Raw genomic sequence first — 27,104 nt, 5'->3', positions numbered from 1 at the left:
TCGCGCAGGGACACACCCAGGGGGAGGAGCCACCTCTCCTGGCCAGCGCAGGCACACAGCCAGCATTGGCTTCCTCTAGTCTGCAGCCGCGAGCTCACCCTCCCTGGACGGACATGGCCCAGGAACGCCCCTCTTGTGCTGTGGAGCCCGACCACGTCCAGCGGCTGCTGCTGTCCTCTCGTGAGGCCAAGAAGTCAGCTTACTGCCCCTACAGCCGCTTCCCTGTCGGGGCTGCCCTGCTCACCGGGGACGGGAGGATCTTCTCTGGTAAGGGCTGGCGCAGGGTCCCCTCCCTGGCGGCCTGAGTGGGGCTCAGGTACAGCTGGAGAAGAGAGCCACGCGGTCCCCTCCTCACTGGGCCTCTCAAGCCTCCTGCCCGAGCTATGGGACGACTCCAACTGTTGGTCTATCCTGTGGCTCTCGATTCTTAGAAGGCTGGGTCAGGAAGGGAGTGTGCAGGTGAGGCAGGAGAGAGAGGCCAAAATCAAGACCACCCATGGCTCGCAGGGCAGAGAGGATGAGCTCACGTCCTAAGTCACAGGCCCCACTGGTGATGAGTCCTGGGACTGGAGATCCCAGAGAGCCTCAGACCTTCTTGCACCCTGGGGTGCTGAGGATGGCTGGTGAGGAGTGGGGATCTCTTTGAAGAGAGGATCCAGGCACTGAGTTAACACGGACCTGCCCTGAGCCCTTCAGACATTCACGGCCACCAGAGTGGGCTGCAGCGATGTACAGAGCTTGTTCACATGCACAGGGGTCTTGTCTTGGGGGAGTGAGAGGAGAGGGAAGGACGGAGGGAGGGTGGAAAGGGGAGGCCCTCAGTCTCGTTGACTGAGTTTCTGTGGGTTTCACGGATCACCGGGTGTTGTGACTTTGTTCACCATGGGTGGGGAGCCCACGACAGACCGAAGTACAGACACCTCCAAAGTCCAGCTTGGGGAAACCAATGAGTTTTATTGGTGTCACTTAAAAGAATATGGGTGAGGAGTTACTTACAGGAGAGAAGCTGCATCTTGGAAGCCCACCTCAGCACAGGTGATGGCTCAGAAAGCTGGGAACCCGGAGTTCACTGCACAGGCTGCAGGCAGCTCAGCAGGTTGGACTGTCCTTTGCGGGTGCTTCAGTTTGTCTAAGCCTCTTCAGCAGCCTGGGTACTTAGCTTCCGCTTCTCTCCCCTCTCAGCTTTTATTGTCTGTTCTGGCGGGGAGGGGTGGGTCTAGTGAATTCAGTCAGTTTCAGGGACTTCCTGAAGCTATTTTGAGTTCATCTCTAGATGGGTTTTGTGGAGTTTATGAGTAAGCGGCTTAGGTCAGGACTGTGGGAACAGGAAGGAGAGGAAGGAGAGCTGGGGTGGCTTGACAGTCAGTGTAGCACTGATCTCCAGAACCCACATAAAAAGTCAGGCATGGTGGCACCCACTTGTAATCCCAGTGGAGACAGACAGATATTTGTGGCTCACTGGCTAGACAGCCCAGCCTAAACGGCAAGCTCCCAGGCCAGTGAGAAATTCTGTCTCAAGAACAAGGTGGATGGTGTCTGAGGAATGAGACCTGAAGTTGACCTAGTCTGACTTCCATACACGTGCACCTGTACACACACACACACACACACACACACACACACACACACACACACACACGGAGAAGATGGGTAAGTGATACCCAATGGAATGAAAGCAAATTCATTGCTTCAGGATTTGCAGCTGGGGGCGGGGGGTGGCGAGGTCAACGGCCAAAGGCAGAGCTGGGTTGAGCTGGGGACAAGGTAGGCAGGGACCAAGAGCAAAGTCAGAAGGTACACTAGAATGAGGAGCTGTGTGTAGATTCTTGTAATCTCACAGCCAGTGCAGGAGGGAGGGAGGAGTGCCACGTGCATTAGTCAGGAGACTTTCCCTCCTCAGTGACAAAAACGGTCAGGACAGCTCTAATATCAAGGCAGGCTGACCCAGGAACTCCCGGGTGCCATGCCAGTTTGTTTTGTGTTGTGTTGTTTGAGACAGGGTTTCTCTGTGTAGTCCTGGCTGTCCTAGAACTGTAGTCCAGGCTGCCCTCAAACTCAAAGATCTGCCTGCCTCTGCCTCCTGAGTGCTGGGATTACAGGCATGCACCATCATGTCCAGCTAAAAGCACCTATAGTTAGAATGATTTTTCTTTTTTTCAAGACAGGGTTTCCCTGTGTGGCCTTGGCTGTCCTGGACTTGCTTTATAGACCAGGCTAGCCTCTAAACTCACAGAGATCTGCTGGCCTCTGCCTCCCAAGTGCTGAGATCAAAGGCCTGTGCCGCCGCCTCCACAGCCGCCACTGCCACCTGTTATGGCACATGACACTCTTATGGTGGGTGCTGGCAGGTGGGTCTTCTCTACCCACTAGGGGACAAGGACACAGGCAGCCTCGGCTCTTCATTCTTACAGCCATTGGACATCTACTTTGGATCTCATTCCAAACCGAAGCTCTTTGGGCAGATGCTTGCTACACAGAGAATGTACAGAACTGCCACACCAAGCCGAGGGGTCCCTTTGTCTGCTGGGATGGAAATCTCAAGTAGATGAGAAGGGCTGCCCTTGGCATGGTGGTGCTGGGCCTGCTACTGCCCAAAGCTTGTGGTGTGGACAGGATGACCCAAGGCTTAGCATTCCAAGTCCCGAGAACTAGAGACGTGTGGCTCCCCAACCTAGAACCTAAGAATTTCAGGTGCTCACGCAGGAGGCTTATGACCCTGGGCTTTGATTGTCAGCGGCCTGGCTAGTGCTCAGCAGCTAGTGAGTGCCTTGGCTTGTGACAGAAGCTGCTGAAATCAGTTGTAATCCGCACCAGCTGCCATTATGGCTCCCAAGCCTCAGGCGTCAGACCCTTGCTTGGCCTTAAAGGCATGTCAACTACCTGAGGTAGGCCGAACTCCATCTCTGCCTTTTCACACACTTCTGCCTTCTCTATACTTCTCTTCATTGTTCTTCCCCGACTACTCCTTTGTTTTGTTTTGTTTATCAAGATAGGGTCTTTCTCTGTAGCCTTGGATGTTGTCTTGGAACTCACTCTGTAGACCAGGCTGGCCTCAAACTCACAGAAAATCCACCTGCCTCTCCCTCCCATACCCAGGGTCGCTCTGAAACATCACGTGCCCCCCCCCAACTGTTTTGTTGTCTGTCTTTGCATTCATTACCAGCTCATCTTGGTCTATTCATGATGCCAAGAGTCTCTATCCCACATAGAGAGTGCAAGTAGGCAAAAAAAAAAGAAAAGAAAAAAAGAAAGAAAGAAAGGAAGGAAGGAAGGAAGGAAGAAAGAAAGAAAGAAAGAAAGAAAGAAAGAAAGAAAGAAAGAAAGAAAGAAAGGAAGAAAGGAAGAAAGGACCCCTCAGGAAGAGCCTTTTATTGACAGAGCCCGGAGCCAGTGTATTTCATGGGTGTGGCATGCAAATTGAAACACAGCACTGCCACTTCAGGTTTATCTAGACCAAGCTTAGCCCTCCCATCTGTCAATCACAAGCCTTCCTGAGTCACTAAGGGAGTGTCTCCCTTCTGGACCTCTGCACGGTCCAGAGCAGCCAGAGGTGGATCGTTGGAGCAACTGTGGAAGTGCGTCAAATGGCAGGTGTGTCCAACCCTTTGACATTACAAATGAGTATTGTCATCTATAGAACAAAACACAAACACAAATCTCTGTCCCTCTGTGTGTCTGTCTCTCTGCCTGCCTCTGCCTCCCAAGTACTGGCATTAAAGGCATGAGCCACCACTGCCCTGCAAAATATGTCTCTTGTTTCTTAAGGATTTATTTTTAATTGTGTGTAGCTGTCTGTCTGTGTGTCCATGTTTGTGTGTGGATATGAACACATGAGTGCAAGCATCCAGAAAGGCCAGAAGGCATCGGATCCCCTGGACCTGGTTTATGGGAGGCTGTGAGCTGCCCGATGTGTGTGCTGGGAACCCAACTCTGGTTTTCTGCAAGGTTAGAACATAGCACTGAGCCATCTCTTTGGCCCCCTAAATCTCATAATGCTTAAATGGCTACAGTTTTGTGTTGGACCACTGTCGTAGCTGTCCTTGGCTACAGGCTGCCCATGGCTACCCTAACCCTAACCATGGCAACTGCAGGTTAGATGTGTGTGAGAGTTCCCCGAGGCCTGTCTTACCTGGAGTAAAGATTTCTAGCTGTGGCTGGAAAAGCGAGCAGCTGTCATGCCTTCAGCAGGTGTGGTTAGGCTGGGCTTGGCAGCTAGAGGGCAGGTTTCTCTGAAGGGTCCATTGCTCAAGACTGGAAAAAGGGAAGGGAGCTGAATGGTGGGTATTCCTGACAGCTTTAGTCATTCACAGAAAAACATCAAAGTGCCTTCCAGAAAAGTTAATCAATACAAGATTAACAATCTCAACAGCGCTTTAAAAGAATTATATCTTTTGCTGTTGTAGTGGTGCACATCTTTAATCCCAGCACTTGGGGGGCAGGGGCAGGCAGATGCCTTGAGTTTGAGGCCAGCCTGGTCTACAGAGTGAATTCCAGGGTAGCCAGGGCTACACAGAGAAACCCTGTTTCAACCCCCTTCCCCCACAAAACGTGTATGTGTTGTGTATGGACATTTATACGTGTGTTCAGGTACATATGGAGGCCTGAGGCAGACATTAGGAGTCTTCCTCCATCCCTGTCCCCCTTAGTCATTGGGGACAGGGTCTCTCAGTTGAATCCAGAGCTCACCACATTCTAGTCTAGCTACCTAGCTTGCCCTGGAGTTCCCTCGTCTACCGTCTGAGCACCGGAGTTACAGATAGGCTGCCCACCTGGCATTTACAATGATGCTGGGAATTCGAATTCTGGTCCTCATGCTTGCCCTAATGCTTTAGGCACCAAACCATCTCCCCAGACATTAAAGGTATTTAACCTCTACCCCAGTGACCTAGGCAGATGTGGGCTCCTCTAATTGTCTCTGAAGAAACAGAATTTTGCTCGGAGTTGAAAGAATAGAAGACATTAGAAGTCTTGGATCTTGTACTTGATGACAGAAGTGGGGCCAGGGGCATAAAAGTCGGTCCCAGGCCATCAGTAGGGCTTGGAGGGAAGGGGCCCCCAAGCATCTGGAGGCAACTGTTGAGCACCATAGGATGAGTAAAGACATTAGGGAGCAGAAAGGGCCCAGCCCCTTTAGACACTGAGTTTGTAACTTACAGCAAGAGGTGTCTGCTCAACCTTGTGGTACTCTCTCAATAAAAGCCCGGGGCTCTCAGCAGCTGGCATCCCATGCAATCGTCCGCCTGCCTGCTGACCAACTTGCTGTCACTGCCTCAGAATGACATTCTCCACATTTTCCCTCTGTTACTCCCTACCCTGCCTAGAGAGGCCTTGTGCCCCTCACAGAAGAGCCACCTGGCATGGTAACTGATGGCAACTGTCTGCAGTTCCTGGTGAGGACAGTGAGACAGGCAGAGAAAGCAAGTGCTGGGGTGGGGGTGGACACAGGTGTCAGGACAGGACAGGAGGAGCGAGAGAGTGACAGGCCAGGGAAACGGACCCACGGGGAAGATGTTCATGAGCTCCACCAGTGTTCACGGAAGGCCGGGTGGAAGATGGACAAAGGAGAGGCATGGAGACCCACTCATAGCCCTAGGCATACTGCAGGAAGTGTCTCTGTCCTATGCCCCAGGTGATGAGACCACCACAGCGCCAGAGAGGATCTTGGGACAATGTCCCAATAAGGACTTGTGGTTCCTGCCAGCTCTTTGCAGGCTCCACCTAGGGCAATGGTTCTCAATCTTCCGAATGTTGCAGCCCTTTAACACAGTTCCTCATGGTGTAGTGACCCCCAACCATAATAGTATTTTCATGCTACTCCATAACTGTAATTTTGCTAGTGTTATGAACCCTACTGTAAACATCTGTGTTTTCCAATTGTCTTAGGCGACCCCTGTTAAAGGTTTGTTTGATCCCCAAAGGGATTGGGAATCACAGGTTGAGAACGGCTGACCTAGGAGATGGAGCGTTTTCCTTCTTTAGTGTGTGACTTCAGGACAGTACTGTTCCTCTCCATCCACCACTTAGAAAGAAGCTACTTTGCGGGGTGGAGGTGAGTGCTAGGAGAAATTCTGGACCTAAACTCAATCCCCAGCGCCCATGTAAAACAGCCAGGCACAGTGCTACATGTCTGTGATCCCAGTGCTGGGCACACAGAGGCAGATGGATCCCTGGGGGCCATCGACCAGTCTGTTTAGCCACGAGAGCTCTGGGTTCAATGAAAACCCCTGCTCCAAAAAGTAAGTAAGGCACGGCCAGGGGCAGTGGGATGCTGAAGGAGGATTGTGAGTTTCTGGCCAGCTATGTGAGACTATCTCAAAGTGGGGGCGAGGTAAGAGAAAAGAATTCATGGGCAGCCCCTCGAGGCGGCGCATGCCTGTAATCCCAGCACTCAGGGAGGTAGAGACAGGTGGATCTCTGTGAGTTCGAGGCCAGCCTGGTCTACAGCTTGAGTCCAGGACAGCCAAGGCTACAGAGAGAAACCCTGTCTTGAAAACAAACAAATAATAATAATAATAAATTATTATTCATGGGCTTCAGCCTAGACCTGTTTAATTAAAAAAAAAACCCATCAAGATGTAAAATGAATAAATTATAAAAAGTAAATTTAAATTAAAAAAAAAAAACTCCAGGAGTAAGTTTTCAAAAGAAACTCTCTGTTGAGTAGGCTAGATCTGATTGTGGTTTCAGCTACTTGAGAAAACAAGGCAGGAGCTTAAATTTGGGTCTAGAGGTTTAGGACTAACCTGGGCAGCACAGCAAAGCTGGAAGACTAGAGGGGAGGGGAAAGGACAGGAGAGAGAGGGTAGCTGTTTCTTTTATCTCTACCAGATTCCTCAGTAAAGAGAACAGGAGTGGTGTCCTCCAGCTCTGCTCTCTTTTCGGGTCGCCCCACTGGGACTCCCTCTTTGCTTACTGGCAGTGTCTAACCCTAGCACCAAATCAGCTTAAGACAAATGCCATGGAAAATCAGCCCAGTCCTTTGGATGGGACAGACCAGCATGTACGTCCTGGCTCTCTGGGCTCCTCCCTCCTGTGAGACGGATTCATAATGGTACCAACCTTGCCTGGACTCCCTGACACAGTAAAGACAAAGTGCTCCACAGAGGCCCGGAGGGCACATGCCCAGTTACTGAGGCCATGGCATACCAACGGTCTCATCTCGGAGGCAGAGATGATAAGGTAACATCTCTTTAGCCTGTCTCTCATGTGGAGATGATCGTGGCCTGTTTTGTGGCTGTAGGGAGGAAGCAAAACAACATTGTAGACCTTTTGAGAAAGAGAGAGAAAGATTTGGAATTTAAGCTTATGGAATTTTCTAGAGGCCATGAACGCAGTTATTATCATTTCAAAAATTTAGTTCTGGAGTGGGGCATTCTACTTGCTCAATAATAGTAACTCTTTTCACGCAGATGGCTATAACAAACTAGCACAGGCTGGGTAACTTCAACCACACACTGATAGCCTCAACAGTCTCCAAGGGTCAGCTTCCAGTCTTGGGCCACCTTCTCTTGATGTCCTTGCACAGTGGTGTCTTCTAAGGACACCCTATGGGGCTGTCTTCCACTATCCCATCAAGGGAGGATGGTGACCTTATTTAATCTAGTCACTTGCTGAGCCTCTCCTGTTTACTCCATAACAATGCTGGCTAGGCTTCGACACGAGGAGCAGAGAGGCAGGACATGTTCAGGCTGCAGCATATAGCTAAGAACCTTGCTGCTCTGAACCCTGCTCTCTCTACTACAAATATAGCACAACCAGGCCTGTCCTTACAAAATTCACATTAGCGTTAAGTAACAGAAAGATACATTTCAGCTGAGAAGCACCACAGAGAAAGTTAAATCTGGGCAGGTGGACAGAGAGGGAGGGAGGGAGACAGAAGATGGAAGAAGCGAAGCAGCAGGTTTGGTAGGTTGTCAGGGAAGGCTTCCGACAAAGTTGAGTAGGGGGAACCATGACTCTGCTGTCTGCGGACAGAATGACAGCACATTAGGATGTGCTGGCTTTATCTTGGGTCCCAGCAGCGGATTCTCATATTAGTAATAGTGTGCTTACAGGCTGGAGAGACGGTTCATCAATTAAGCGCACACACTGCTCTTCCAGAGGAATTCCATTCCCAGCACCGACATCAGGTGGCTCACAACCACCTGTACCTCTAGCGCCAGGGGATCCAATGCCTCTCACCTCTTCTGACACTCACACCTGTGTGTGCATGCCCCCGAGGGCACCAGCACACACATGCACATCCCACATACACATATATGCTTTTTAAAAATTAAGATAACCTATAAAATAATCAATAGAGCATTCTGGAGGCTGGGGTTGTAGCTTGGTTGGTGGAGTGCTTGTTTGCCTAGGACATAGCAAACCCTGGGTTGGATCCCCACATCCCACACATCCACTCACCCCAGACAGACAGTCTATAATAGACCAAAGCCCAACTTGGTGAAGCAGTGAGTTTAGTTGGGCTTACTTACAGGAACAGAAATGACTCAAAGCCAGCTGCATATCCAAGGCCCACCCCATCATGAGGGACAGCTCACAAAGCCTGGAACATGGGGCTCACTGTACATCTTGCACAGGGCTCAACAAGAGTGTCCTTTCCAGGTGGCTCATCTTCCAAAGAGCTCCATTTGTCTGAGAGTTACTCCCAGCATTCTTTGCTCCTTACCCTTTGGGGAGGGAGGTGCTTAGTGAATATGATCAGTTTCAGGGACTTCCTAAGCTTTTCTGAGTCCTGTACTTGCTGTCTCAATGAGCTGCCCAGGAGAACAGGATGTTTCAGTCTGGGAGGAAACTGCTGCCCAACAGAAGTAGAGGCAGGAGGATGAGATTTATAGGTCATCCTCAGCTAATCTGAGGCTAACCTGGGCTACAACAGACCTTGATGAAAGAAAGAGAGAGAGAGGGAGGAAGGAAAAGAAAGGGAGAAAGGGAAAAGAAAAAAGAAAAGAAGAACTAGGTAGTGAGCAGAGCAGAGGTGGCTGAACCAAAAGCAAGGCAAAGCCTGGCTGGGTCTTTTCAGACACCTTCCTCGTGAGGTGTGCTGCCTCTCAGTCTTGCATCACTGTAATGAAACGTAGTTGACTTTACAGTAAAGGTTGGTTGGTTTGTTGTGTAATTTCAGGTTTTTTTTCCCCTCAGTTTAGGTGGAGAACGGAGAGAGTTACTGGCTGTAAATTTTCACTATTCTGCTATTTTTCAGGGGGAACTGTGGTTCAGTGAAGGTTTGCTTTGGCTCCAGCTCTAGTTGTGCAGGCCCCTGCACAAGTTCCAGCAGGCCTGTGCTCTGGGCCTCTGGCCAGGGCTGCACACACAGCACCAAGCTCCCCCACAGACCATAGCAGCGAGACAAACATTTGGTTTCCCATCATCCCTAGTGAGGACACTCCTCTATGACCTAAGGCCTCCCCCCACTAGGTCCCACCTCTTACAGGGATACAACACCTCCCAATAGTGTCACCCTGGGGACCACACAGGTCTTTGGGGAACATTCAGTGTCTAGACCATAGCAGGTAAGGACCAAGACAGTAGACAACAGAAAAAAAAAAAAAAAAAAAAAAAAAAGTTATACCCCAAGACAGATTTTTTTTTTTGACATATCCTGGAGCCCAGGCTAGCCTCCAACTCACTATGTAGCTGAGGCTGGCCTTGAACTCCTGATCCTCTTGCCTCCATCTGTCAGTTGTGGGGTTATAGGCGTGAAGTACTATATCTGTCTCTCAGTCTCCTGATTTCTAAGGTCAGATAAGAACTTAATTTCGATTTGGTGACATGGGACTTCTCAGCAAGGATGATTTTACTTGCTATTGGCATTTAAGCATGACAACATTAATCCTCAAGAAGACTGGGACCCTATACTAAATGTTCAGAGCCTGTGGGACAAAAGGTCAAAGGGCTGGACAGAGACTCAGTTTGTCCTAGATGGCTGCCTCAGACAGGTGGGGTCCTGCTCAGCCCATCCCTCCACTCCCCTCACCTGTTCAGACTCTCTCTCTAGCTTCCACCACACACCTGTGGGTGTCCTGAAAAACGAGTCTTCTCCAGCTGTGGCAGTTTGCTTTAACAGCACATCAGTCCTTGAAGCTCAAGCTTGGTGTGAATCATACCTAATGGGAAAGTGTCAGGCCTGAGTCAGGGACAGGGCAGGGAGGCAAGAAGGCCAGGGAAATGGGAGGGTGTGGGACAGCAGGAAGTGTAATGGGGGAGGGGGGAGGCAAAAGTGGGGGGCAGAGGATCAGTGAAGGGTATGCAGGTGAGAGAAGAATTTCTTCATTTATTTGTTTATTGGTTTTTTGAGACTGAGTAGCCTTGGCTGTCCTGGAGTTGCTTTATAGACCAGGCTGGTCTTGAACTCGAGGAGATCTGCCTGGCTCTGCCTCCCCGAGTGCTGGGACCACAGGTGTGTGCCACTGTGCACGCTCACGTGTGCTTGTACGCATGCCAAAATGGTTGTGTGGAGGTCGGAGAACAGCGTTCGGAGTCTGTTCTCCCTTCCACTGTGAGTTCCGGGGATCACAGTAATCAGGCCTCTTAGGACAAGTGCTTTCAGGGTCTGAGACATCTTGCCAGTTTCAGAGCTGCTTTAAAGGAGTCATTGCAGGCTGGGATCAGGAGCCTGCTAAGAGCCAGGTCTGGTAAGACATTCCTGTTATCCAGCTTCTCTGAAGGCTGAGGTACAAGGATGGCAAGCTCAAGGCCATCTTGGGCTACAGAATGAGCTTAGTGTTGACCTGAGACAAGACCCTCTTTTAAAATAAATAAATAAAGAAAAAAAAAAAACCACAAAGAGGCTAAGGGTGTAGCTCAGTGGCAGAGCACTTGCCCGGCATTCAAGGCGCTAGGTTCAATCCCTAGGACCCCCTCAAATCACCTCCACCCCGAAAATGGGACCTGTCTTTTTTTGTTTGTTTTGTTTTTGAGACAGGGTTTCTCTGTGTAGCCTTGGCTGTCCTGGACTTGCTTTGTTGACCAGGCTGGCCTCGAACTCACAGAGATCCGCCTGCCTCTACTGCAACTACAGGTGTGCGCCCTGGTGCCCCACTGGGGGACCCATCTTGAGAGACAAGATGGGAGAAAGTGTTAGAAACGAAGCACACTCCTGATGTTGCACAAAGGGACACTAAAAAGGAAGGTAAAATAAATAAATAAAAATGGTGTGCGCTGGCTCAAACTGGGTTTTCATGCACAAACGGGCTAGCACTTTGTGTAAACAAATATTTTACCAGGTAGGAAAGGTGAAAAGATTTGCATGACAATTTTACAAGGGGAGTGCGTGTCTGTGTGTGTGTGTGTTTTATTGCCTTTGGTGAGCTAGCTACCTATAACAGAAAAAAAAACAAAAACAAAACCATTTTCTTATGCAAGAGAGACCCGTTCTTTTCTTCATCTGCCGGCAGGCTTCGGTAACTCCCATTTTCATATCAAGTACCAAACGTTGACTAGTGTTCTCGGGGCTGCCTTGTCGTGTGAGTGTCCCAGGTTGTGAATCCCAGCTGTGTTAGCTTCTTCATGACAGATACATAAGAACTGTTGTAGACTAAAGAAACATATGAGCTCAGGAGAGCAACCCCCTGGAAGGAACTGGAGAGCATGGGGCCTTTGGGGACAACTTCCTGAGCACAGACTCATCTGTCCTTCCTCTGTGCAAAGGTCCTCCGATTGTCCCTTCCAGAGCAAATGGAAATATGGCAGGCCTCAGGGCAGTCTCGGGGCAGAACATAAGTTCTGCACAGAGAAGGCCCCTGATTGGCCAGTTTGGGTCAGACGCTCATTTGTCAGCCCTCCAGGAGGAAGACCATGTGAAAAAAGACAGTAGCTTCTAATCGCCTGTTGGGAATGAGGTGACCCTTTATAAAAGAGGGAGAAGAGCCCAGGGAGGAAGGGGGTTCCAGCCTTAAAGTGCTTGCTGTAACCTGAGTTCAGCTCTCCAGCGCTCATGTCAAAAGAGCTGGCATAGCATAACAGGATAACCCGCTATCCCAGACTGGGGCAAGCAAAGCCGGGACAGCGGGATCCCTGGGGCTTGTGGCCATCCAGACTAGATAAGCTCCAGGTCCCATGAGAGACCTGTCTTAAAAAATAGCAATAATCAACCAATTAAAAAAAAAAAAAAGGTAAGGGCTGGAGAAATAGCTCAGCAGTTAAGAGCACACATTGCTCTTGCAGAGGACCTGAGTTTGGTACCCAGCTTCCATGTCAGGCAGTCCACAACCATCCATAACTCCAGCTCCAAGGGACAAAACGCCCTGTTCTGAAATCCGCAGGCAGCTGCACTCACCTGTACCCACCTAGACACACACACACACACACACGTATACACATAATCATAAATACAGTAAGGTGGGAATAATGGAAGACTCCAACATCAGCCTTTGAACTTTCGTGCACACACATACACGTACACACTAACAAAATAAAGAGGAAGAGATACTAAGATGCAAAGCAGCCGGGGTCCACCACACTCTACCGTGGCCCTTCTTCCCCGATGCAGGGACCTGTGACCACCTAACAGAGCAGGGCCAGCCCTAGCCTGGCCATGACACACGCTGGCCCCCCTCCCAGCAGGCTTACAGCTCTGGCATCCTGCCAAAGGTCTAGTGACAGCCATCAGTCCTGGACCGTGGACTCATGGGATCCCAAGCACTGTGAGCTACACAATAAATTTGTTCACTCCCGATATGCTAATTAGATCACGAAGGATCAGGAAAATCCAAGAGGAGATGCCGGCTCGGGCAAGACTTGTGTGTTCCATGACTTTTCTGCCAGATCCAATATACACTTGAGGGACGAAATACAACAGAATCGTAATGAACACTCAGACTTGAATGTGGTGACTGTGACAGACAAGGCCTGAGCTGACGTGACAGCTATGCGCCTGGTAACTGCGGGAAGATGGCTACCTAGCTCTCTTTCTCTGGAAGACCAGAAGCTGGGCTGCAGTCCAAGCGTGTGGGCTGCACTGCTCTGCTCTATGAAACTGTTCTGGAGATAAAAACCCAGTCCAGGTGTCCCATTATCCCTAGAGTAGTGCTCTGGTCCCACAGGTCCAAACTGGCACACTGTCCCATTCAAGTCTCAGCCCTCTGCTGGACAGTGGTCTCCTTCCTGTGATTCTCCTGTCCTCTAACAAATGGAACCTTAGCCACACCTACCCATTCTGCCCTGCCTAGAGATAGGCCGTTTAATCAACCAATCAGGTGGGTTTACACAAGGATGGTGTACCCAGGCAGTCACCAGCGTCAATATACAAGCACCAGGCCAACCCCCAACATGGGTGTTCTTGTTAGGGGGCCTATTGCTGTGTTAAAGCACAACAAAAAGTAACTTGGGGAGGAAAGGGCCCCCTTCACCCACATTTTCACATAGTCCATCATCGAAGGAAGTCAGAGCAGGAACTCACGGCAGGAACCTGCAGGCAGGAACTGGAGAGAAGCCATGGAAGGGGTTTCTTCTTACAGGTCTGCTCCTCAGGGCTAACTCAGCCCAGAGGTGGTACCACCGAGCTTAGGCCCTACCACATCAATCAACAATCAAGAAAATGCCCCACAGACTCGCTGGTGTGGGCATGAGCTCAACAGAGGTTCCCTCTTCCCGATGATGCTACCTTGAGTCAAGCTGACATAAAAGAGGCACAAGGAACCTCTTACAATATCTGCGTCAGGAAATGGCTCTGCTACTCATACAGCTGGTGTCTTCCCTTCCCTCAGGGTGCAACATAGAAAACGCCTGCTACCCACTGGGTGTGTGTGCCGAGCGGACTGCCATCCAGAAGGCCATCTCTGAAGGGTACAAAGAGTTTAGGGCCATCGCTATTTCCAGGTGAGTGGGGTAGGCCATTTACAGAAGAATCCATCGTGTCGTCGGCTGACACACAACTCCGCCCCACACAACTCATCCCTGATTCGTTCACCAGACACTGTTATGCCAGGTTCACGGGACCCTCAGAGACCACCAGGAGATGACTTGATGCAATTGCAAGAGAGCTTTATTATGAGAGCCATCGAACTCGGGACCCAAGTCTCACTGGCGCAGCAGTAGAGAAGTGGGACCTGGAGCTCTGAGTGAACAGGATTTTTAAAGGGAAAGTCTGTGAGCTGGGGGTTTCCATGGCAGCAAGCAGGGGGGCACAAGCCTTGGCGTTACAGAATTGGGTGAAGTTTAGCAGGGCGGGGTGACCTTTTCTGAGGCACATAATCACAATGGCTAAGGCATATAATCACAATGGCTATTTTTCTAAACCATATCTGAAACATTGGGGAGAATTTTCCCACCCGATTCTCAACCAATTCCCATTGATTATTGCCAGGGAGTTTGTCTCTATTTTCTATAAAGCATTTATTCTGTTATATTTCCTGGAGGCTGTTGCTAGGAGAGGTAACTTTGTTTTCTGCCAGGTGTACATTCTGTGATATTTCCTGGTACCTGAATTCAGTTCCCAGTCAAGATCTTTATTTCAAAATGGAGTTATATTCAGGCTATCTTAAGCTCTTCAACACTTGTCTATTGTACATCTTCTTCCTGCCAGACAGCTGGGATAGGCCCTGAGGCTGAGTGAGAAATTCAAGTTCAGCCACGGCTAAAGAGTGAGTTCAAGGCCATCCTTGGCTACGTGAGACCTTATCTCAAAAAGACCAAGGTGGGGGGCAATGGAAGAGGTGGCTCAGTGAGTAGAGCCCTTGGTGCATGCGCTTGAGGACTTGAGTTCTGATCCTGAACAAAAAGACAGTCGTGATGGTTTGTGCCCGTGATCCCAGCACTGGGAAAGTGGAGCCAGGCAGATCCTTGGAGCTGGCTGGCCAGCCAGTCTAGTCAAAACAAGCAGTGCACTCCAGTGAGAGCACCTTTCAAAAAATTAGGGTGGGGGCTGGAGAGATGGCTCAGCGGTGAAGAGCACTGGCTGCTCTTCCAAAGGACCTGAAGTTTGATTCCCAGCACTGATGTGGTAGCTCACAACCGTTTGCAACTTCAGTTCCACAGGACCCAACACCCTCTTTTGGTCTCTGCATGCATCAGACGTGCACATGCTACACAAAAATACCTGTAGGCAAAATACCCACACACGCAAAATGAAACGATTGAGAATATATATAAGGCAGGTAGTGGCTGAGGACGACGCCTGAAATTGACTTCTGGCCTTCACGCATGTGAGCACACATGCCTGCACGCAGACATGTGCACACACACACACACACACACACACACACACACACATACACACACACACACGAAAAAAACAACAATAATTTTAAAATGGACTCAATCGGTGGTAGTGGAGCAGGGGAGAGTCCAGATTTCCAGGAGCCCGGGGAATCTCCTTAATCTCTAGACTTTAAGCACAAAGGTTAACAGAAAGAGAGGTGCCCAAAGAACAAACACATCCAGGAGCCTGGGTGTGGGCTTCTCAGGAAATGCTCACTCTCTTGTCCCAGTGGTAACTATAAAAGGGATTTGGAAGCTTTGAGATCTCAGGGTTCATCTGGTTCTGGGGGCGCCTCCCCTCCTCTAACTTTCTCCATTTCTTTTTTCCTTTCTTCATTTCTTTCTTTTTGTTGGTTTTGGTTTTGGTTTTTGAGACAAGGTCTCACTGTGTATTCCTGGCTATCTATGAAATCTGTAGACTAGGCTGGCCTTGAACTCACGGAGGTCCACCTGCCTCTGCCTCCCTTTGGAATTAAAGGTGTGCACCACATCTGGCATTCTTGATTCTAGGCTGCAGAGAGGCTTCCACTGGACTCCTGAGAGAACAGCTCCTATCCCCTTTCTTGTCCCTATACTTTTTCCTGTCTTTCTGGTCTGCCTCAGACTCCACCCTCAGGGTTAGCCTACAGAGCAGGTAAGCCCAGGGTGATGGTGACACAGCAGGTTTATTTCTGTCCCCACAGCACCACAGCACTGAGTATGACACAATTCCACCAGAGGCACAAAAGAAAGACGTCACATGGAAACCTGTAGCCAGGGGCCCTGAAAGTCACTTAATACACACTCCCTTGCCACCCCCTACTTTTATAAACAATAAAGTAAAATAACAAAACCCTGAGGCCCGAGAGGCTAAGGAACTTTCCTAGGCCTTAGTGGTAAAGCTGGGACAAAACCCAGGTCTCAGTAGTCCAGGGCACAGTCCACTGTGCCATGCTGTGCCAGGAGGCAGACACTGCTCCCTGCTCTCCTTAAGTGTGCCCAGAACCAACTGTTGAGCTCTGCAAAACTTCAGGAGTCAGCACCCAGGCGAAGGTGCCAAAACCAGTGTCCAAAAGCAAGCCGGTATGGTGACATGATAACAGCCATGTAAGCATGTATATGCTTCAAGATAAACAGACTCCAGCCAGGATCTGGCTGTACTAGAAATCTAATCATTGCTCTTTAGTGCCCCGGATATGCTTGCTCTAGTTCCCATGGGCATCCTGCTATGCAAGTGTGGTGGGGCCGTATTGGTGCTGGACGTACTGTGTGGCTTCAAGACCAAAGCCTGTTTCAATGGACCCTTGTACTGGTTTAGACCCCAGCAATTTAATGCTTTTGTGATGAGTTGCATTTGGGTGCCCCTTTGTACTGGCTGGGAGAGAAGAAATCTTGGCAAGTTAATGGTTGACACGGGACAGAGCAAGCCCAAACAGCAGAGCTGGCTGACTAACCATTGGTCTTTGGCATACAGACTCTAGAAGATCATTTCTTCCTGTGAGGGGAGTTGCAGCCTGGGAGAGAGGCAGGGGCTTAGAGCAAGGCTCATGGGGTCTGTGCAACAGAAAAGGACCTGGGGGCTTTTCCAAGAACCTGTGTTTTGCCCTAGTCTAGCCCCGAGTGGTGGGGGTCCAGAGTACCTGAGTGTCATGTTGGAGTGACTGGAGCCAGGTGTGCCCTCAGGAAGCCAGGCTGCGAGTCCCCGCTTTCCCTGGAGCCAAGGACTGTCCTCTCTTCCCTTCGGTTTGTGGAGAATAAATGAGACTGTGCTGGGAACATTTTGTGCAAATGAGCAGAGATCGGGATGTGGGTTGCACTCTGTGAAGAAATGGGAAGAAATAACTCAATTTCAAAGCTGGTCCAAGAAAGTAATGATGTTCTGGGGGAAGAGAGGGCAAAGCTAGCAGAATGGTGCTGTAGCCTGCCAGCTCTGTTAGCATTTGCCCAGTGAAAGGCTTGTTCTCTTGCCCAGCACCTGCTTTTAAACCTGACTAACTGGGTCTTGCTCCGATCATCAGATGTCCTTCACAACACCTGCAGTTTCTAGCACCCAACTGGCCTACTCAGGGTTTTTAGCCCATAACCTTATCCCCCAGCCAGCAATGCAGTCATTATCACACTAATGACTTATTAAACAAAGAGGGTGGATGTAGAGAAGGAATGGGAAGTGCCAGCCAGCTCCTATTGGCAGTCCAGTCCCCTCTGGGATTACAAAGGATGGTGATGCCATGGGCACTGGCGGAGTCAGGTGAGATTCTGGAGCCCCACTGGACTCCTAGGCTCTGTCAGTAGGATTCTAGCTCACCAAGCTAAGCTGGATCTCAGCGCGTGACCAAGGTCTGCACAGAACACAGGAAACCCTTGATCTCTGGGGGAAAGATAGCAGGGAAGCGAAGGGGAAGGGGATCTGGAAAGCATGGGAGAGATGTTCAGATGTAGCCAGCTTGTCTGATGGTTAATGCCTACTCTAGGCAGTAATGTTGAGTGGCAGTTAAAAGCCTCATCTTGAGGGTCACTGAGCCCTGCCCTACTGTCCACCTAAGGTGTTTAGAAGCCTCTGAGCCTGGCTGTTTTATTTTATCTTATTTTTTAGATTAGGTCTCATGTACAGGCTGGCCTCGAACTTACTTTGTAACTGAGGCTGTGACTCAAACTCCCATCTTCCTGCCTTCACCTCTTGAGTTCTGGGACTGCAGGTCTGAATCCATCAAACCATCTGTATGATGCTGTGGGTCAAACCCCTGGCCTCTGTGCATTATTGTCGTACATTCTAACATTCTAACAGTCCCGCTACAATTCCAGCCCTCAGCCTGGCTTTTTAAGCTATAAAATTCCACTGGGTGGTTGGCAGCCTACATAAAATGACTTCTGGGAACTTCCTGGCACATAGTGTGTCATCGGTGAGAAGCACAGTTGTAACTTTTTTTGCCATGAGAAAAACAGAGGCAGAGTTGCATGGGTTCTGAGTTCAAATCCTGGTTCTGACCCTGACTGGCTCTGTGACCCTGAGTAAGTTACTTCTTTCATGATCTCTGACATGTAATAAGAGCCTGCCACAGGCTCACATCTTTGGGGTGTTGGGTGCTTAAATGAGCTGGGTGGCTGGCTCCTCTGAAGAGCCTCAGCTTAATGTTTGCGACTGCAAGTGCAGAGCAAAGTGAGCCGTTTAGCACAGCTTGGAGCTTCCAGCAGGTGAAACTGAAGCTGAATCCAGCTTCCTGGTAGGATGTGGGATTGCTTCCCTGGAGACTTCTGACTCAGGCCACCGTGTCCAAGAAGAGAAAGGACAGGGCCGGATCACATAGGGTCTCGCCGGCTGTGGAAGGGAAGATGAGTTTCCTTGGTGACTCTCTGGAGTTCTGCCCACAGTCTGCTTCTGTAACAGCCTTTTCATCCTGCTTTGTTTATCAGGTAGGTGCTGAGGTCCCTGAAGGCAGGGGCGCTCTGAGGGTCTCTCTTGCCCCTTTTCCATGCCTGCCTGGCATCAACACCGGTAGAAGGAAACGAAACGTAAGACAGTCAAACCTTGTAACACCTGCCACCTAGAAACTGCATGGTCTAACTTGATTCACAGAGCATCGCATTCCCTCGTGTTCCCCTGGGTTTTCTTCTGAAGCAGGAAGCCTTCTCAGGGAGAACCCCACCTTTTCATGAAGCAGAACTGTGGAAGTGTGTGTGTTTTTCCTCCTGCTCCCAGCCCCAAGCTCCCAGAATAACGACTCAGACTCAAAATATACTTACAGATACTTAGGCCATACAGCTAGGCTCATTCTCTGATTAGTTCCTAACCTAATAACCTATTTGTTCTAGTCTAAGTTCTGCCATGTGACTGGTTACCTCTGCTTAGGTACCGTACGTCTGTCCTCTTTCATGTCTTCACAGGCCAATTTTCTACACCTGGCACTATGCCAGAATTCTTTCTGCATACCAGATGCCCCACCTTCTTGTTTGTTCATTTGTTTGTTTGTTTGTTTGTTTGTTTGTTTGTTTTGAGAGACAGGATTTCTCTTGTACTCTTGGCTGTCCTGGGACTCTTTGTAGACCATGCTGCCCTTGAACTCACAGAGATCTGTCTGCTTCTGCTTCTCAAGGGCTGGGATTAAAGGCATGTGCCACCATTGCCCAGCTGATGTCCTACCTTCTATTCTACCTTTTCCTATAGGCCATAGGTTTTTAAATGACAGGCAATGTATTCATACAATACACAAGATATTATCTTTACACATTCAAAATTTAATCCCAGCACTCAGGAGGCAGAGCTGAGCTGAATGGATCTCTGTGAGTTCGAGGCCAGCCTGGTCTACAAAGTGAGTTCCAGGACATCCAGGGTTACAGAATGAGACCATATCTCAAAAAAAAAAAAAAAAAAGTAAAACAAACATTTTTTTGCTGGACCCTCAGACATAAGTCAGTTATCATGGAATCTAAAAGGCAGCCCCCAGATGTTCTGTCCTCTTTGTTTGCCTCCACTTGGTCCATTGCTGGCTATTAGTTGGCCTTTTCCTCTCATTAGTCTACAAAGTTCTGATCTCAGTGAATTTGTGTGTCTTTTTTATTGTGGTACCCCAGCACCAGTGGCAGCACATAATAAGTACTCAACAAATATTTGTCATCTGAAATGAGCCAACATCTATAGAACCCTCTGCCTGGAGCTCAGCACGCTAGGTACACAGTGCACAGCACAACAGCTGCTGTTAACACACAGTGAGATTAATTATAAACAGCGTAGAGCACATGGTATGTAATAAAACAGAATGCAATAAATAAAGCACTAAAATTATAGTAGCGGTTGCATATGGGCGGGAACAGGTGTGTGGAAATTAGCCCAGGCAATAACAATATAATGTTCTGAGACTCATAAAACCCCGGGGCTAAGGACTTAGCCAAAACGGAAAAATGCCTACTTAGCATGCACGAAGCCCTAGCATCCATCCCCAGCACTGTGTAAAGCCAGGCATGGGGGCATGCCTGTAATACAGGAGCTCAGAGGTGGAAGCAGGAGACTCCACAAGGTCAAGGTCATCCTCAGCTATGTGGCCAGCCTGGACTACACAAGACCTTCTCAGAAATAAAGTTTACACAGCCTTCAGACGTGCTATCTCATTTTGCTGAAATCCTGCCAACTAGATGACATTGTTGCCCACATTTTACAAAGGGACGATCCCTGGGTGACTTCAGAGACTCAGCCACACAGTAAGCAAAACAGGGAGTTGGCTAAAACCCCATGCTCTTTTGGAGCAGTCACCAGGCTTTGGGCACAGAAGGGCAGGGATGGTGGCAGCAGCACCAAGGCCCCTACAGCCAAATCTGTGTTCTCTAGACATTATCCATTGTCCTCTGTCTGAGCTGGAAGACTGCACAGAGGTACCTGAATTTTCACGGGCAACCTGGCTGGAGCGTATGTGTGGGTGTGCGTGCGGGCGCCCAAGGCGGACAGAAGTCTTCAGCTTCTCTGGAGTTGGAGTTACAGACAGTTGTGAGCCGCCATGTGGGTGCTGAGAATAGAACTCAGGCTCCCTGGGAGAGCAGAGAGTGCTCTTAACCACTGAGCCATCACTCCATTCCGCCTCCCCTCCCATATTTATTTATCTAAAACAGAAAACACTCCCAGACTTCAGAATACCCGTTCTGTTGTTTATCTCACCAAACCTATGACCCCACCAATAAAACGGCTGTACTGATTCCCCACTTGTTCTGAAAAGTAAACCAAATGATGTGGTGAAATGCCTGGTGTCCACTCTTCCCGTGGGCCCAGCTGATTCCACCTTCACTGTGAGACATTGTCTCGCTTCGGTGGCAGGCTTGTTACTCTCTTACTGTGCATTCTTATTGCATTTTTTTTAAGTCATCTGGTTTTGTGTCAGCCCCTGGACCGAGCCATGCCTCACCCCTCTCTCCTGGAGTGTGGGTGACAGACAGCTAAGTGCCCCTTAAACATTTATGAGCGCTCTGATGAGGGCAGCATTGCTGCTGTGGCCAGCTGCCAAGCTGCCTTCCCGGCCTCCAGGGCACAATGGTTCTGGGAATCAGGAATCGTTCTGATGGGGTGTGACCTGATTTGCAGCAGGACAGGGACTCAGGCATTGGCTGAGAGCCATGTAACAGACCTCTCTGAGTCGAGCCTTTGTTTCCCCAGTGATTTGCAAGAAGAGTTCATCTCTCCCTGCGGAGCCTGCCGACAAGTCATGAGAGAGGTAAGAACATGGTTCCTTCCTGGGGAGCAAGTATGAGGTCACTGAAGGGCCACACCAGACTACCAGTGTGGACAGTTACTGTCCAGGCTCCTTGGCTGGCTGACTCCTAAGACCTTCATGGATTCGAGTGAGTCACCGGAAGTGAGTCTCTCTTTCAACATACATGACAGCTTTCCATTGTTGATGCCAGGCACTGAGCCAGCTCTGGGGACAAGCCACATCAGGCTTACCCTCACTGAGCTTCAAGCAGCTGTGAAAAAATAAGAGAATCTGGGGGGGGCAGAGGGGCAGTAGGGGACAGAGGATGATAAACTCCAGCCAACAGGCCAATCCCAGCATACCTCTTGATTGTAGATAGGTCTGATGGGGCATGGCTACTCGATGAATGAACTGAGATCACTCTGGCCCTGTGGCAGCAGGGCTGAGCTGTTACGGGAAGACTGCACAGCCCAGGAAACCCCAGAGACTTCCTATGTGGCCCCTTTCAGCAGAAGCTTTGCCAGCTTCTGCTCTAGGTGGCCAGCAAGGGCCTCTCTTTGAAGGTGACGTTCTAGGAGAGATAGAAGTCATGAAAAGCAGTGAGACAGAGAATTCTAGAGAAGGTGAGTTCTAGATAGAAGGGCCAGCGAGTTTCACACTGGCCTAGTCCTGTGCTCTGTGACCAGCAGGACAAAGGGCAGTGGAGGGAAGAGCAATGGGATATGGGATCACAGGCGTGGGCTAGGGCTGGGTCACACAGCCATGCCAGCCAGGGAACAGAGGGCTGTCTATTCCAGAGTAAAGGGAACTGAGCTATGCACTTACAAATAACGAAAATGACAAGTCTTACATAATGTATCTTTTACTACTGTTTTCGGGAGGTCAAGAAAAAGGCATGGTGGCCTGTAATCACAAAACTCGGGAGTTCGAGGCCAGCCTGGGCTCCAAGGCAAGTTCCAGGACAGCTGTGGCTACACAGGGAGATCCTGTCTCAAAAACAAACAACAAAACTGAAAAATGGAAGAAAAAAAAACTGAAAAATGAGAGAGAGAGAATAAAGGGGAAGCCAAGAAAGATATGAAGCAAGTGTTATAAGTTATTATTTCTAATAGTGTGCCCTTGTGTGTGTGTTAGTGTGTGCAAGCGAGTGCCAGAGTGGGAGTGTGGAAGTCAGAGTACAATTTTTTAGAGTCCATTATCGTCCTTCTACCATGTTGCCTTCAGGGATCCGATGCCGACGATCAGTCTTGGCAGCAAGCACTCTTCCCTGCTCAGCCATCTCGCCAGCCCTGGCAAATTTTATAAAACATTTTTGTTTTGGGTGTGTGTGTGTGTAGCTGTACTTGTACCAGAGCATGCATGTGGAGGTCAGAGGACAACTTGAAGGGAATTGATTCTCTCCATTTGGGTCCTGGACATTGAGAATGCAGGTCGTCAGGCTTGGTGGCAAGTGCCCAACCCCCGAACCATCTCGCCAGTCCAAAAATACATTTTTTTTTCTTTTTTGTCTTTCTGAGACAGGGTTTCTCTATGTGGATCTTTGGCTGTCCTGGAGCTTACTCTGTAGACCAGGCTGTCCTTGAACCCTCAGAGATCTGCCTGCCTCTGCATCCCAAGTTCTTGGATCAAAGGTGTGCTCCACCACACCCAGCCCAGTGAGAGCTTTTGATGTTAAGGTGTGCATTGGGGGATGTCAGGGTGTCAGAGAAGCCCATGCCCTCTGTGGTCTACCCAAGTGGAAGCCACAAGCCAGAGAGTCCCAGGCGTGGCCCTTGAGCTGTAGCTTGCTATGAGAACACTCAGAACCTGAGAGCTCCGTCAGCCGCAATGGAGCCCAGGAGAAACAGCCCCCATCTTTTTTTATTTTAGCCTTGGCTGTCCTGGACTTGGTTCATAAACCAGGCTGGCCTCGAACTCACAGAGATCTGCCTGCCTCTGCCTCCTTGAGTCCTGACATTACAGGTGTGTGCCACTGTGCCAGGCTTGCTGCCATCATTTTTTGTTTATTTCCAGAAGCATCAAAGGAGACTGAGGAACAGGTATATCAATGGCAGCCAAGTCTGAGTCCTGCTCCCTGCCCTCTCACCACCTAATCCTCCTGTACCCACGCCCGGGGTTAAGTGAGCAGGAAAGTCTGGGGGGCTTTGCCACAGGGCAGCTGTGTGCTGCCTCTCTATGGACATTTTTGCTTTGGAACTGGTGCTGGAGGATGGGGCAGCTTGGCCTGTCTGTCTGTCTTCTGCTTCCCAACTCTGCAGTCCCCAGAGCCCATCTCCCAAGTCCAGATGGAAAAGTCACCCCCGAGGCATTTAATTCACACAGTGAATTTTACCTCAACACAGAGGGATGGGCACAACTGCCACCACAGTGGCCGTGCCTAAGGAAGCCACCACCATGCACCAAGGCTCTGGTTTTCAGGGCCTCACCTTGATCTACTTGCTTATGGCCATTTTCTCAAAACAGATTAGATGCTGGCAAAGGAGAGAGAGAGAGAGAGAGAGAGAGAGAGAGCGCACAAATAAAAAAAGCTGGAGGAGAGAAGGAAACATAGGACCAAATGTGAACAGTGAGCCATGACGCCTGGGAACCAGGGACCTGGCATCTAAGCCGGCCTACATCAAGCTCACACCCGCAGGCACAGCCTGCCAGGCAGAAAAATTTTCTCCCTTGAAACCTTAGTTCTGAAAAATCCCAAAGATTGATAGTGTCTGACAACAGTTCAGTGATTCCAACAGATGCATGAAAGAACAGGAGGCCATGGACCAGCCTCGGCTGGCAGCCCATGCATCAGTCATGATGCCATGGCTCTGTGAACTGGGCACCTGCTAGGTGCCAGGGTCTGTGACTCTCACCATGCCAGCCAGGAAGAAGCTGGGTGTGTTGACCTCATCTCTATCACTGATTTAAATCTATCTGCCCACCTTGCCGGGACCTTCTTCTATCACTAAAACACCTCATAGAGGGAGATAGAGAGCCCCAGAGGACCCACAGCAAGGTAGGGCATGGGAGAAAGTTCTGGAGACATGCTCATCTTGGCTGATGCATTAGTTCCCTTCCTATGATCTGTGCCACCACAGTACACCGTGACCAAAGCAATTTAAGTTTAGCTGGGGCTTATGGCTCTAGAAGATTAGGATCCATAATCCAGGAACAGCAGGTGGAGATGTGGTGGCTGGCGCTAGAAGTGGAAAGCTGGAATCTGGAACAGTAGGCTCCCGCTTAGAGCGAGTGCCCTGGAAACCATTTCAACACCCTCACAGTTGATTAAATCTGCAAAGCCTCGGTTTTGTTTTGTTTTGTTTTGTTTTGTTTTGTTTTGTTTTTAATCTTTTTCCTTTTTTCTTCTTTTGGCTTTTCAAGGCAGGGTTTCCCTGTGTAGCCTTGGCTGTCCTGGACTTAATATAGAAACCAGGCTGGCCTGGAACTCACAGAGATCCGCCTGCCTCTGCCTCCCAGAGTGCTAGGATTAATGGCGTGCACCACCACCACCCAGTGAAGCCTCCATTTCTCCAAGAGTGAAATGGACCCAATGATAGCGGCCACCTCCATGGGTAGATAATGCTATAATGCAAATGTAGTAGGTTGAGTGTCATGTAATAGACAGGGGCTCCTCCTGGGATGAGGCACAAACTGTGGGGGCAGCAAGTGTTAGCTGTCATTTGTCATTGTAAAAGGAAGCCCAGCTCTGCGGCATAAACTTTTTAAAAACAAGGCCAGAGCTTCAGATCTTCTTGGAGCTGGAGTTACAGGAAATTGTGAGCTTCCCTGGGTAGGAGTTGGAAATCAAACTTGGCTCTTCCCCAAGAGCAGGATGTGCTCTTAACCACTGAGCCATCCTTCCAGCCCAAGACTACAGGTATCTCAACAGGTGCTAGGAAGATGGCTCAGTGGTTAAACTCATATGTGTTTAATCCTGGAGGACCGGCGTTTGAGTCCCCAGAAACCCACATAAATGCCAGGTGGTCTAGGCAGGCACCTGCAATTCCAGTCTTTGAAGGCAGAGAGACAGGAGGATCCCCAGAGCAAACTGGCTGGCAGGACGAGCCATCTGGCTGAGCTCCCGGTTTCATGGAGAAACCAGGCCTTAAGAGACAAGGTGGAAGAGCATGGAGGGTGATTCGAGACCCAACTCTCAGGCTTCCACACGCATGTGCACCCGTTCATGTCCCCACACATGCGCACACACGAATGTATACCACACATACATGAAAATGGAAAGAAGCTATCATTTTTGCAAAGCTCCCTTGACATCCTCCAGGAAATGCTCGTGGCCCATTGACAACAGGCCAGGTACTGTGCTGCTGACCAATGCTCTTCCTCTGAACCCTGCCTCAGGCTCTGTGGGCCAGGTGCAGTTACTGTTGCTCCCGTCTGACAGGGAAGGAAAACTGAGGCACAAAGAAGACCATTAGACAGAAACTAATAGAGTCAGATTCAAACTCACGCCCTCCATCCCCCTCAATCTCAAAACCTCCCTCACACACTTTTGCCCTCTTTTCCAGTTTGGCACCGACTGGGCAGTGTACATGACCAAGCCAGATGGCACATATGTAGTCAGGACGGTCCAGGAGCTGCTGCCGGCCTCCTTTGGGCCTGAAGACCTGCAGAAGGTTCATTGAAGCCTGGAGAATAGAGAACCTGCTGCCAGTGCGGGCCTGGATTCCTTACCTAAGGGACAACCCCTGGAAGACTTCATAATGATGCTGTCGCTGCCTAGACCTTGGGAACACCTACCAGCCACATGGGCCTCACATGGCTGGGTGAGGGCGACCCTAATTCACTACCGCAGTCTCCCCTAGAACGACGGAAGCTGCCACTCGGCCTGAGCCGAAGCCCACATCCTCCAGGGGACTCGGAACACTCCACTCCTTCCTCTCTCTCTCTCTCTCTCTCTCTCTCTCTCTCTCTTTCTCTCTGCCCCAGCATTCCAAGCCTGGTCTTCCTCCTCGCCAGCCTTCCAAGGCCCTGTTCTGTTCCCTGTGACTTTTCTGATTATAAACACCACAGAAGGTCCTGATTCTGAAGAACTCGTTTTTGCTTAGTTCCTGTGTGCAGCTCTTGGGAGTGGTTCGTCTCGTGGGGTCGTCTTAGCTGTTTTCTTCGGGCGGAGGATGTGGGTGCTTCCCAGAGTCCCTCTCTAAGTGCCATCTCAAGTCAGAGGCCCCTTGCCCCTCCGTTCTTGGACGGGAGGCCCCGAGGCAGGGTTTGCTTACAGGAGTCCACTTTCTACAGTGTGGACATGGGCTGTCCCTCGAAGGTCCACGGACTGAGTGGGAGGAAGCTAGATCATTGGGGTGTGTCCCTGAAGGATATGGACAGGCCTCCAGGCTTCTGTTTTCCTCTTCCTCGCTTCCTAACTATGAGGTGAGCTGGTCTTTACCACACGCTCACACAGTGATGTCTGTCTCCCCAGCCAAAGGCTCAAAGTCAATGGACCCATTGGACAGACCCTCGAAAACTGTGGACCCAAACTCGCCCTTCCTCTTCATAAATCGATTCTCCCGGGTGTTTGTTACAAGGCAGAAAGCCGACTGACATGCCATTGCTGGGGGCTGGTTTGGGCTCAGCAGAGACCTGAATCCTGGTGCCAGCCACTGCCACAGCTCTGATTGACTGCACAGTGTGAGGGGAAGAGTGGGCAAGGCAGAGAAGATTGCTCTTGGGGCCCACTGGTGTCACATGCTTTTGTACTACTCTTTGTTTTCAGTGCTCAGGGGTTCTGGGATTTGGCTGCCACCATTCATTTTAGACGAT

At 49.9% G+C, this 27,104-nt stretch overlaps 1 protein-coding gene across 1 annotated transcript; it reads left to right on the top strand.

The window, feature by feature from the left end:
• On the top strand, nucleotides 1-26,367 carry Cda (cytidine deaminase). The gene is made up of 4 exons (XM_055610758.1): nucleotides 1-267; nucleotides 13,707-13,818; nucleotides 21,314-21,371; nucleotides 25,853-26,367. The coding sequence occupies exons 1-4, from the start codon at nucleotides 114-116 to the stop codon at nucleotides 25,967-25,969; spliced, it is 441 nt and encodes a 146-aa protein (XP_055466733.1). The 5' UTR covers nucleotides 1-113; the 3' UTR covers nucleotides 25,970-26,367.
• Nucleotides 26,368-27,104: the final 737 nt, after the last annotated feature.

This window comes from Psammomys obesus, unplaced genomic scaffold (genome assembly GCF_907164565.1).
Source record: "Psammomys obesus unplaced genomic scaffold, mPsaObe1.curated_primary_1811, whole genome shotgun sequence".
NCBI classification, from domain to species: domain Eukaryota; kingdom Metazoa; phylum Chordata; class Mammalia; order Rodentia; family Muridae; genus Psammomys; species Psammomys obesus.
This window is presented reverse-complemented; position numbering and strand designations above follow the sequence as displayed.